Source organism: Cardiocondyla obscurior, linkage group LG01, assembly GCF_019399895.1.
Source record: "Cardiocondyla obscurior isolate alpha-2009 linkage group LG01, Cobs3.1, whole genome shotgun sequence".
Lineage (NCBI taxonomy): Eukaryota > Metazoa > Arthropoda > Insecta > Hymenoptera > Formicidae > Cardiocondyla > Cardiocondyla obscurior.
The window spans coordinates 8,493,940-8,504,607 of record NC_091864.1 but is presented as its reverse complement, the minus strand read 5'-3'; the positions used below and the strand labels follow the sequence as shown (position 1 = coordinate 8,504,607).

Genomic DNA, 10,668 nt, shown 5'->3' with positions numbered 1-10,668 from the left:
AACAGTTAACTTATCCTGATTTTTTTTTCAGATGACACTGCTGTTCATCGTGCAAATAAACAAATAAAATAATAAAATCGAAAAGTTTGGTGCAATATAGAAATAAAAAATTGTCAAAAATATTGATATCTGAATCTTTTATAAACCTTTATTCTTACAAGATATTTTTATATACATTTTTTATTATTAATTCTGAATAAAACATAGTTGGGATAAAATGAGAATGAAAAGTAATAAGAAAATAAAAATATTAAAGATATATGCACACGTAATATTATTTATTATATTATATGTATAATATTAATATCAGTATTTTTTCAGTTTTTGAATTCTTGCGCTCTCGTTGACGAGTCTCGTACCGATTGGCAGGCCTTTCAAGCGGACGCCATTTCTTTTTGCGCGACACGACGCCCCGACATTTCACCCGTACCATGCCACCAGTATCCGTCGTATCTCCGTAAGATGTTTAATATGCATAGAAGCGAACCTAACATTCTAATAACAGGTACAGCAATAAACACGTGGTTATTTAATATAAATTTTCTTAACGTATTTTGAGAATTGTCGAACTAAATTTTCCAGGCACACCTGGTGTGGGCAAGAGCATGATGTCGAGCATGTTGTCGCAGAGGACTGGACTAGAATGGCTCGATGTCAGCAAAATAGCTATTGAAAATGAGTGCTTGGAGGAGTATGATGAGGAATATCAATGCAGTGTGTTGGATGAAAAGAAGGTGCTTTTATTAATTTATTTTACCGTCTAAATGTGTAACTAATTTTCTGTTCAATATTTTATTCTAGTTACTGAACAGTATGAAAAGTCTCATGAGTGAAGGAGGAAAAATTGTAGACTATCACAGTGCAGATTTCTTTCCTGAAAGATGGATCGATATTGTATTTGTCCTCAGGACTGACAATACTATTTTGTATGATCGTCTGAAAGACAGAGGTTATTGTGGAAAGAAATTAGAAGATAATATAGATTGCGAAATTTTTCAAATTATTCTTGAAGAGGCGAGAGAATACTACAGGGAAGAAATAGTGCATGAGCTAACAAATGATACTCCAAACCAGATGATGGATAATGTAAATAGAATATGTCAGTGGCTGGAACAATGGAAAATAGATAATCAACAAACATGAAAAAATGTATATTAATTTTAATTTTCTTCTCAGTCTTCGTCTTCTTTACATTTACATTACTTAAGGTTAAGCTAATTGAACTAATGTTGCATTTAAATTTATTTAGATTTGTATGATTTACTACAGATAAATCAAATTGACACGATAAAATGTGACTGTATATACAAGTTTTAAAATTCACATTAAACTAAAATTTGTACATATGTTATATGTATATATATATATATATATATACAGTATAGAAACATATTTTTTACATTTTGTAGTGAACAAAGATATTAAAATCTTTCATGTAAAATATTTGTTTCTTTTGCAAAAATTTCGATATACTTATTCAATTATACCTAAATCATGTTTTAATTTCTTCAACCTATTATCTACGCTATCGTAATACTTCATCTTAATCAAAATTTTCATTGCTGTTTCAATATCCTCTTTATTAAATGCTTCTGCCACTTGCCTGAAAAAAAAAATAAAACAATTAAAAAATCACATTACATATCAAAACTGATTCAATATAAATTTGAAGTTACCAAAAATAAAATTACTTTGACATTGTATCAAGCACTTTTTTGGATTCCTTGGCCAGTTTCAAAAGTTTCTCTTTGTCTTTTATTGCATTTTCTATCTCTTCATTACGTTCCATAATCTCCATAAGAAATTCTGGATTCAAACTAGTTGTACCTTCTGGTATTGATATACCTTTCAATTGCAACATATACAATCCTCTCTTTAATGGATGTGCCAGAGTACTATAAGCCTTATTTATTAGAGATGACAATTTCTCTGAGATTTGCCTTTCTTTCTATTAACAATTAAAGTATATTTTACTTACAAACAATAAAGGAGGTAAATAAAAAAAAACTTGCCAGGAAATTCTCTAGGTTGCTTAACAAACACTTACCTCAGATTTACTACCAAATTTATCAGGATGCAGCATCTTTTGTAACTCTCTATACTTTTTGTGAATTTCTTCATTTGACACATTATAATCCCTTTTGATTCCCATGATTTCAAAATAGTTCAAATTGTATGGCAATTCTTGCAATACCTTGCATTTTGAGCAGAAAAGCTCAGATTTGTACATATAGTCACAATTCCAACATTTTGGTGGGCTATCACTGCAGAATCGTAAAGACCCCAAAGGAATAGTAGGGTGAACAGTAGTTCTTGACGATGTATTGTGGGAATATAGCTTACATTGCTGCTTAATTGGATTCACTACCACCACAGATTGTTTAATGACTCTTGACAAGAACATTTTTTTTCAGGATGATCTTGTAACCTAAATAAAAAAAAAAAAATTTTTATTACAACATAATACACCAAGTTGATATTTAAAGTTTATATACGTGAAGAAAGCTCGCAAAAAGAGAAAACAAAAGAATTCTGTTAACATCTTGCGTTTCTCATTTACCTTTTACAACAAATTATCCTAACCTGTCAACCACACACACAGCACACACATACATTCACATACATCCTTATATATCCTATCACGTCTTCGTTTCCATGTTTCTTTTTCAATCTGTTATAAAAGTGTCATGTAACACATACAAATATTGTTGTCTAGTTGTTTGCAAATACGCGTTGAATCGATCAATCTCGATTGCTCGAGTCACTCTGCCACTCGACCATCGCTGCAATCACACAACCGTGACAGGACCAACGGCAGCTAGACACAGCTAGATGAGCTGGATTCCTAATTATAATAATACGAGCTCCCACTTGTCTCTTCGAAAAGTGAAACGTCAAACGGATGACGCAAAGATTTTCACTGAGCTCAACAGAAATGCAGGCGTTTGGAGCCAGGTAAACTTGAACATTTTACTTGGGAACAAAGAAGGTAGATAGGATAAAAAAAAAGAAAGTGCACACGTAACGTTTATAATTGAACCTCGTTTTATCTCGTAGGTATAAAGCTGGAGAAAAACTAACGATGATCAATTCATACGTTTCTTTCGTCGGCTAGAAGTCGGCACGCCATGCACGTTACAATTATCGCGCGCTACATGCACGAACGACTGTCTAAGGCGGTGCTTGAATTTCGCGACTTCCGCCCTGATAAGGCACTATCGGACCGTATCAGTAACCGATGACAATGGTTTGGTTAGCTGGAGCATGCAGGACTGGCAGATAACTTTAATCCAAAACAGTTTTTGGTTACAATTGCGGCACAGTCTGATTTAAGAAGCACGGTGAGAGATTATGATTTCAACCAAGTCGCAGTATCGAGAGCGACGCAGCTAACAAAATTTGACAAGAGTTACGCGCCACCAATAGGTCTCATAAAAGTCTTCAGAGTTCTGAAAAAGTAAGAAAAAAAAAAAAAAAAGATGGGGGACTATCAACAACAGTTGGGTTACTTAATCAAATGGTTAGGTACCTTTGATCTTCAAGCACCACATAGTTCTGCAGAGGAAATAAGCGATGGAGTTGCTCTGGCAGAAACCTTGGCTAAGATTGCTCCAGAATGGTTTACTGCAGTGTGGAAAGCAAAAATCAAGACAGATGTGGGTACTAATTGGCGTGTTAAAGTAAGCAACATGAAGAAAATTGTGGAAGCTGTAATTGAATATTACATGGAATGCTTGAATCAGCAATTGACTGGTTATATCAAGCCAGATGCAACCAAGATTGGTGGTGAACAATGTGACAAAGACGAGCTACGCCGTCTGCTACAACTGATTCTTGGTTGTGCTGTTAACTGTGATGAGAAGCAGCAGTATATTACCAGAATAATGGGTATGGAAGAGACAGTACAGCGGGCGATAATGCAAAGTATCCAAGAGCTGGAGTCTTTAGGAGTACCACCAGGTCCAAGTTCACCCACTCCACCTGATGACAAATATCAGGCAATAGTGGATCAACTAGCTCAAAAATGTCATGAACTTGATCAACAGCTGTCTCTATTGCAGGAAGAGAAAGCCGCGTTAATCATAGAGAACAAGAAACTTCAGGAGCGACTAGATGAATTTGAAAACCCAGAAGAGTCTGGTTCCATTCATAAATATTCTGGATTACGAAAGCAGATGGATGCATTGAAGGATGAGCTGTTTAAGATGGAAACAACCCGAGACGATTATAGATTAAAAGCAGAGCTGTTTGAGAAGGAAGTCTTGGAAATGCAATCCAAACAAGAAGAGCTACAAAAAGCGGCTGACGAAGCGAATCATCTGAAGGATGAAATGGATGCTTTGAGAGAAACTACAGACAAAGTCACAAAATATGAAAACATGATAGAATCGTATAAGAAGAAAATGGAGGAATATAGCGATCTTAAAAGACAAATAAAAATACTAGAGAATAAGAATATCGAATATTTACAAGCCAAGTTAGACTACGAGGAAGAAGTAAAGCGTACAACGATGTTGCGTAATCATCTGGAAGTATGTAAGCAACAACTTACAGAAGTCAATCACAGATTAGATGAACAAAACAACAAGTACGATCGACTAGAGTTTGAAAGCAAGAAAATGGAAGCAAAATTGAGCGCCGTGCAGAGGGAAAAAGATCGACTAATCATGGAAAGGGACGATCTAAAGGAGATGATCGAGGAGTTAAAATGCGATAAACTTCAAGCTGCCGAGAGCATGGCAAAACCTAGTGCTGATAGTACTGGAGTTTCCGGGACGGAAATGATCCCGCTTGATGTAAAGGAAAAAATCCTCTGGCTTCAGTTAGAAAATAAGATGTTGAAGATGAAACTTGCCGGCAATGAAGATAAGGTTCCGAGTGTACAAGCATTTCTCGAGAACTCCGAGGAACGTTTGAATACACTGCGAGACCAAAATCGCAAGGCGAATCAAAGGATAATGGAGTTAGAAACCAAATTAGAAGAGACTATGGATATTCAAACCAGTAGTGACAGCAAGAGCGATAACGTAGGCTTGAATCAGAAAATGTTACAGCTACAAGACGAATTACGGAAAGTACAAACTGACAAAGAACGGTTGATGCTGCAACTCGAAGAACGTGAGAACGCGCTGCAGACTCAGAAGCAGAAAGCTTTCGCTCTTCAGGAAAAACTTACGCGGAAGGAATATGATAATGCCGCGCTCGAAGAACGTTACAAAAAATATATTGAAAAGGCCAAAAGTGTCATAAAAAGTCTCGATCCAAAACAAAGCAGTTCTTCACCGAGCGAGGCCGTTGTGCTGCGTAACCAATTGATGGAGCACCGCAAAACAGTAGAAGATTACGAGCGGTCTACGAAAGAAAATAGATTACTACAAGATATGCAGGAAAAATTAATGGTAACTGCTTATTACAAACTAGGCCTGAACTGTCACAGAGAAGTAATGGATCAACGACTTGCAGCGCTTAGTTCAGGACAGGGTCAGTCATTTCTAGCCAGACAAAGACAGCCCACGACAAGACGTTATCCGCCTTATAACTCGAAATAAGAACACGTACAAAAGCAAATTGATTTAACATTTAAATATTATCACAGAACAAAATGGTAAAATGGTCATTGGAGGTAATTTAACAACGCGATAAATGTGATGCTGCATATTACATATTTAAATTTATGAATTTAACAATCATAAATTTCTTTAATAACTGCCTATTTAATATACAGCGTTATATTAATTCATAATATAATATAAATATATTATATTTATCACCTTGTTCAAATTATCTCGATTGATTATATTTATTTCGATGTAGATACAATTGCACGAGTCAGGGTAAAAAAAAATCATCTTCATCTTCTGATAAGTATAAAATTATTTTTACAAAGTTTCGGTGAATTAATAAAATAAAAGTTAGTATATTTCTAAATTTTTTACTTTAAAATGTAAAAAAAAAAAGACTTCTTTTAATTCTAATAATTTTTATACGTAGGTATATCCATATAGCCAATTTTTTTGTCTTCCTATAACACTGTCAGATGCAAGTACATTTAATCCTTAATTCAATAACTTACATGTTTATCTAAGTGATGATTTTCTAGCTATTAGAGATGTGCCAATACGTACGTTCCTATATTTTAATAAACATGTATAAAAAATAATTGCACGATCATCTCCAACAGTTAGAAAAGCGAACTCAATATATTCCTTGTATATTTCAAAAAATTGTATCTATATCGCAAAAATTTACCATTTTTTTTAATCTTATAAACTCAATACAAAAAAATTCACATTAAGTAAATGATCTACTTTGTTTGACGATAGACTAAATATTGTGTTGAATATTCTATAATATAAATTTTATCTCATATAGAGATATTTTAAATCATACTGACACAATACGATTTTATAGATTTGAAAAAAATATTACGTACATTTATAATGTCAACATTTATTTCAATGAAATAATTGATGCTAAATGTACATTCATAAACATTGTTATTAGCTTTGTGCTAACACATAATAAAACAAGTAAATATTGTAAATAATGTATAGGCCAATTCTGTACACTTTTTTCGAATTTGAAAAGAAGATATATATATGAGTTACATAAATATTGCCACTTATTCGTATATTTATAGTTACATGTTTTAATATTATGATTAATATTATTTATTTGATATATAATTCATGTTATTACTTTTACATTTGTTTTTCAATTTTAATTTAGTTCTCCAATGGCACGAAGAACAATCAGAAAATCATTGTATGGAATGTACAAACACAAAACAAAATGCTCTATAATAAATGCCTTATAATACGTAACATATTATGGAAGCAAATTTGATATATACACATAAGTATATAATACAAAAATGATTCAGAAAACGAATATCCCATTGTAAAAGATCACTGATACAATCACTGATTTGTTGAAACTGTTACAATTAATTATTAAATGTTCTTATTGGCAAGATTGATTGATAAAATATCGTATTATATGTATTTTGTAAATTTTCCTAATAATTCTAATTCTTGGTAAAATTTTTCAAAATACACAAGAATAAATCTATATTTTACATGTCATGTTTATACGAGAGAAGTAAAAAAAAAATTATTTTACATTCTGTACTTCTCACAAGTTAGAAACTTTAATAATTATTTAAATTGTTCCAGCATTTCTGTATTATTCAATTATATATTTTAAAAAATTTAAATATTTTTCCATTTCTTTTTATTTTCTAAAACATGTGTAGCTGGAAGTATCTATAATTATCTCCCTGAGTTTATGATTTTTAATATTATTTTTCACATTTCATATCTTTATCTAATTACATGATTAATTCTTGTATATATATATATATTAGTTTATATGTAACATATATCTGTATATATAATATATATATATACATAGTTTATCACTCTTTTATATAATTTGATTCTATTTTAGGAATATTTATATTAAATTATAAGAATGATAAATTTATACCAGAATAAAAAATCAATTTGAAACGAAATATATATGCAACAAACTTTTAAAGCATTTCACTGATACTTATATCTATTGGAGTGTTTGTTTTTAGGACTGAACTGCTGATAGATATATTTTTTCTATCACAACTTCCCGTTCGTGATGTAACTTATTAACATACATCGATACTCTATTATTATGCACAATCGTTTTCGCATTGAGCTTAATTTTTTGCAAGTCAGGATAACATCTTTGATAGTAAAAAATTGCTCCAACAAAATTCCAAATATTGAATTCAGGCCATAATACATTAGTAAAGTAGACGCAAGAATCAGCAATCTAAAAGAAAAAAGAATTTAGTAATTATTTTAGATATAATTTTGTTTCAATAAATTAAAGAAAAATATATATTCGAATAACAAAAGTAAAATATTTTCTTACTTGCCACAGAAGAAAATCACTAAACCGAGTTTCTCCAGATGTACGAATTAATAAATCTGGATTTGTAGATTTGTAAGTGTACAAACAATCAGTAATCAGATCTTCGTTAATATCTTCTGGTAAAATATCAGTACGTTTTATACCCTTTGCCACATCCTTAATTGCATGGGTAATTTCATCTCTTGCTGCAAAAATTTTAAAGAATACAAAACATTTTTTTATTTACAATATACACATAAAATTTTTTTTGTCTATATTACTTCTAATTATTCATAAATATACTTACAAGTATAAGGAAAAGCAAGATTTAAAAATGCTCTATTATTGTTTTTAGTGATTATCATAGCTTCAGCAATTAATTGGCATAAATCTTCTGGAAGCATAAACAAATTACCAATCACACGAATACAGACTCCAGCTTCCATCAATTTGTCTCTAAAAATGGTTAACGTTTTTTATTATATATTTATAATAATAAAATTTACATTATGTAGTAACATAAACATCCTATGTAAAATGTTAAGCATACTTCTCATCCAAAAGACGCTTAAATTTCTGTCTTGCTAGATCCATAAGTTCATCAACTTCCTCTTTACTGCGTTTAAAATTTTCTATGCTAAAGGCATAAACTGTCACCTCTGAAATACCAAGATCCATGCACCAATTCAGTGTTTCAGTCATTTTTTCAAACCTGTCAAGCAAAATACGACAAATAAGTTAAACACAACAAAGTCATGTACCTGCAAACTTTCTTGAAAGATACATACCCTTTTGCATGTCCTTCTCCCTTTGCCAAATTTCGTTTACTCGCGTAACGTCGATTACCATCCATAATAAACGCCACATGCCTAGGTATTTGGCCGGTCCTTACAATCTTTAAAACCAGGGACTGTAACCAGTTTAAGGTGGTTTCTGCTATCCAAGACATTGTACTTGAAATTACACGAAAATGTGAAGAAAATGTACGAGCTACTCTCAAGCGATTCCTCGTCTAACACTGGTCAAACACGTTGTTTAATCAGTATTTATCGACGAACATAACTACGTGGAGCACTCGTTAGTACGATAATGACGATATCAGCTGCCAGTCATAGCCTAACCTTCACAATTAAAGATTATTTCTGATGTGGCGTTTACGTTATTTTTGCAATCATCTTAATTAACCGTCTTATCTAGGCATTCGGATGTAGTACATCGATAATATATTAAGTTATCCTTGAGGTCTTTAAAGCGCTTTAAAAAAATGTTATCAAAATGTCAAACGTTTAAACTCGTGAGTTACGTCTCTTTTTTTTTCTCCCTCTTTTTCTCATCTAGCCTATGCAACGATCGTCAAGACTTTCATCTTCTTAACGTCGTCGTGCTTAAATCAGCGATTACCAGCAGCGGTCGCCTGTATATCGTCATTAGCCTCATCAACATACGAAAGAGATATCTCACGTTCCACACGTAATGCGCAAACGTGCGAGCGTGTAACATACCCCCATCGTTCGTCGGTGGCCATGTTGACTCGTATTTTCCATCGCACTTCACAGCCTTCACGCCGACTTGAGTGAAATAAATTTCTAAAAAAATTGTGGCTGCGAAAATAGAAATCCGTAATGCAAACTTATAATAATGCAGCTTTGTAGTACAAAGCAAGGCGTGAATTCATTATATTCATACGTGATACATATACCAATGCACACACACACACTATATACGCTACACATGTGTGCGCTCGTGTGCACTTACAGTGTCATATGTCGCACATGTCCTGCTTGGTTGCGCCATGTGCGCGTTCTCTTTACTCCTCTCTTTTTTCAGTTTTTATTCGCCAGTAAGCAGCTGCAACAAATAAACGGATATTCCAATAAAGTTATGTCGAATAAATTCAGACGTGAACTGCATTGGTGTCCGAACAAGTGCAGATGCAATTGCGTTCTATCGACGCAGTTATAATTATACGTACGAGATATTTCACTGCGATCGATACGCATGTTGTATTTCTCCGGATACAGGTCGATGTAATTTTTTTACAATTTTTATGCCGAGTGTCGATTAATTTATCCGAACAATTATGCGGGTCGAAGAGGTGCGCCGAGACGAACGACACAAGCAACAGTAGTTTTCTTTTTGATGCAATTTTCATACATAATTCTTGGATAATTTTCCTTCACGTGCGCGCTTTTTACTGATTATCGAAAACGAGCATCGTTGTATGTACACCGTTTTCTCTCGAACGATTTACTTTTGTGACAGAAAAGAGAGGACATTGTTGTTAAATCGTGCAACTTTTGTGTATTTATTCGCGTCGTTGTGTCATCGTTTTTCTTTTTCACAAAACAAATTGTGCGATATACAAATTTTTTTTAAGCGAGAGCCGCGAATCTAAAACTTAACCGCGAGACGGTTTCAAGCGTGCCGCGTTCAATGGTAGTCGTCGTCTCGCCGATAGGTTCTCGGATGATGTAATCCGGACGTTTCTCGTGACGGCCATATTTTCTTGCGACTGTCACGTAAGAAGTGATTTTTTTTAGACGGACGCGCAAAGTTTGCCGAGAGCAGAATAATTGATTAGTCGATGGCGATCAAAGGAAAGTGCTAGTTTCTGACAACGGCGTGAAAAAGATATCCAGACTGAGTGACGACACGAGTCGCGTTGGATCCCGCGCGACGCTACCTACGCCCTTGTCCGCTGGACGGCGCGGCACTCCACCATTGGGGAACTACTTCGTGTCGGGTAGGTGAGAGTGCGCGTGTGCGCGTCGCGGTCTC

At 33.6% G+C, this 10,668-nt stretch overlaps 4 protein-coding genes across 8 annotated transcripts; 2 read left to right on the top strand and 2 right to left on the bottom strand.

Annotated features, from left to right (window-relative positions):
• Window positions 1-280: 280 nt before the first annotated feature.
• Ak6 (adenylate kinase isoenzyme 6) lies at window positions 281-1,346 on the top strand. The gene is made up of 3 exons (XM_070660771.1): window positions 281-505; window positions 583-734; window positions 802-1,346. Exons 1-3 carry the CDS (start codon window positions 463-465, stop codon window positions 1,141-1,143), a joined length of 537 nt encoding a protein of 178 aa, XP_070516872.1. The 5' UTR covers window positions 281-462; the 3' UTR covers window positions 1,144-1,346.
• Window positions 1,347-1,462: 116 nt separating this feature from the next.
• Window positions 1,463-3,188, bottom strand: Hsc20 (iron-sulfur cluster co-chaperone protein HscB-like protein, mitochondrial). Of its 5 annotated transcripts, none has more exons than XM_070660642.1 (4): window positions 3,098-3,188; window positions 2,048-2,428; window positions 1,692-1,948; window positions 1,463-1,603 (listed from the first exon to the last, which is right to left on the bottom strand). In XM_070660642.1, exons 2-4 carry the CDS (start codon window positions 2,402-2,404, stop codon window positions 1,474-1,476), a joined length of 744 nt encoding a protein of 247 aa, XP_070516743.1. In that variant the 5' UTR covers window positions 2,405-2,428; window positions 3,098-3,188; the 3' UTR covers window positions 1,463-1,473. The 5 variants fall into 5 exon arrangements, with proteins under 5 accessions (XP_070516743.1, XP_070516734.1, XP_070516726.1 ...); XM_070660633.1 differs by lacking the exon at window positions 3,098-3,188 and adding an exon at window positions 2,701-2,840; XM_070660625.1 differs by lacking the exon at window positions 3,098-3,188 and adding an exon at window positions 2,584-2,704.
• Window positions 3,189-3,419: 231 nt separating this feature from the next.
• Hook (hook microtubule tethering protein) lies at window positions 3,420-6,824 on the top strand. The gene has a single exon (XM_070660518.1). The coding sequence runs from the start codon at window positions 3,480-3,482 to the stop codon at window positions 5,547-5,549; it is 2,070 nt and encodes a 689-aa protein (XP_070516619.1). The 5' UTR covers window positions 3,420-3,479; the 3' UTR covers window positions 5,550-6,824.
• Window positions 6,825-7,502: 678 nt separating this feature from the next.
• Dhdds (Dehydrodolichyl diphosphate synthase subunit) lies at window positions 7,503-10,665 on the bottom strand. The gene is made up of 6 exons (XM_070660590.1): window positions 9,863-10,665; window positions 8,679-9,738; window positions 8,441-8,602; window positions 8,198-8,346; window positions 7,912-8,096; window positions 7,503-7,809 (listed from the first exon to the last, which is right to left on the bottom strand). The coding sequence occupies exons 2-6, from the start codon at window positions 8,837-8,839 to the stop codon at window positions 7,579-7,581; spliced, it is 888 nt and encodes a 295-aa protein (XP_070516691.1). The 5' UTR covers window positions 8,840-9,738; window positions 9,863-10,665; the 3' UTR covers window positions 7,503-7,578.
• Between the last annotated feature and the right edge of the window lie 3 nt (window positions 10,666-10,668).

What these genes read in the sequence shown, in the direction of transcription:
- Ak6 (XM_070660771.1), top strand. Translation starts at nt 463, where the DNA reads ATGTTTAATATGCATAGAAGCGAACCTAACATTCTAATAACAG. An exon ending in ACCTAACATTCTAATAACAG is followed by an intron (nt 506 to 582) that starts GTACAGCAATAA and finishes TAAATTTTCCAG; the next exon opens with GCACACCTGGTGTGGGCAAG. An exon ending in GTGTGTTGGATGAAAAGAAG is followed by an intron (nt 735 to 801) that starts GTGCTTTTATTA and finishes ATTTTATTCTAG; the next exon opens with TTACTGAACAGTATGAAAAG.
- Hsc20 (XM_070660642.1), bottom strand. Translation starts at nt 2,404, where the DNA reads ATGTTCTTGTCAAGAGTCATTAAACAATCTGTGGTGGTAGTGAATCCA. An exon ending in AATTTGGTAGTAAATCTGAG is followed by an intron (nt 1,949 to 2,047) that starts GTAAGTGTTTGT and finishes AATTGTTAATAG; the next exon opens with AAAGAAAGGCAAATCTCAGA. An exon ending in GTGCTTGATACAATGTCAAA is followed by an intron (nt 1,604 to 1,691) that starts GTAATTTTATTT and finishes TTTTTTTTTCAG; the next exon opens with GCAAGTGGCAGAAGCATTTA.
- Hook (XM_070660518.1), top strand. Translation starts at nt 3,480, where the DNA reads ATGGGGGACTATCAACAACAGTTGGGTTACTTAATCAAATGGTTAGGT.
- Dhdds (XM_070660590.1), bottom strand. Translation starts at nt 8,839, where the DNA reads ATGTCTTGGATAGCAGAAACCACCTTAAACTGGTTACAGTCCCTGGTT. An exon ending in AAGCGTCTTTTGGATGAGAA is followed by an intron (nt 8,347 to 8,440) that starts GTATGCTTAACA and finishes AACCATTTTTAG; the next exon opens with AGACAAATTGATGGAAGCTG. An exon ending in TCTTGCTTTTCCTTATACTT is followed by an intron (nt 8,097 to 8,197) that starts GTAAGTATATTT and finishes AAATTTTTGCAG; the next exon opens with CAAGAGATGAAATTACCCAT.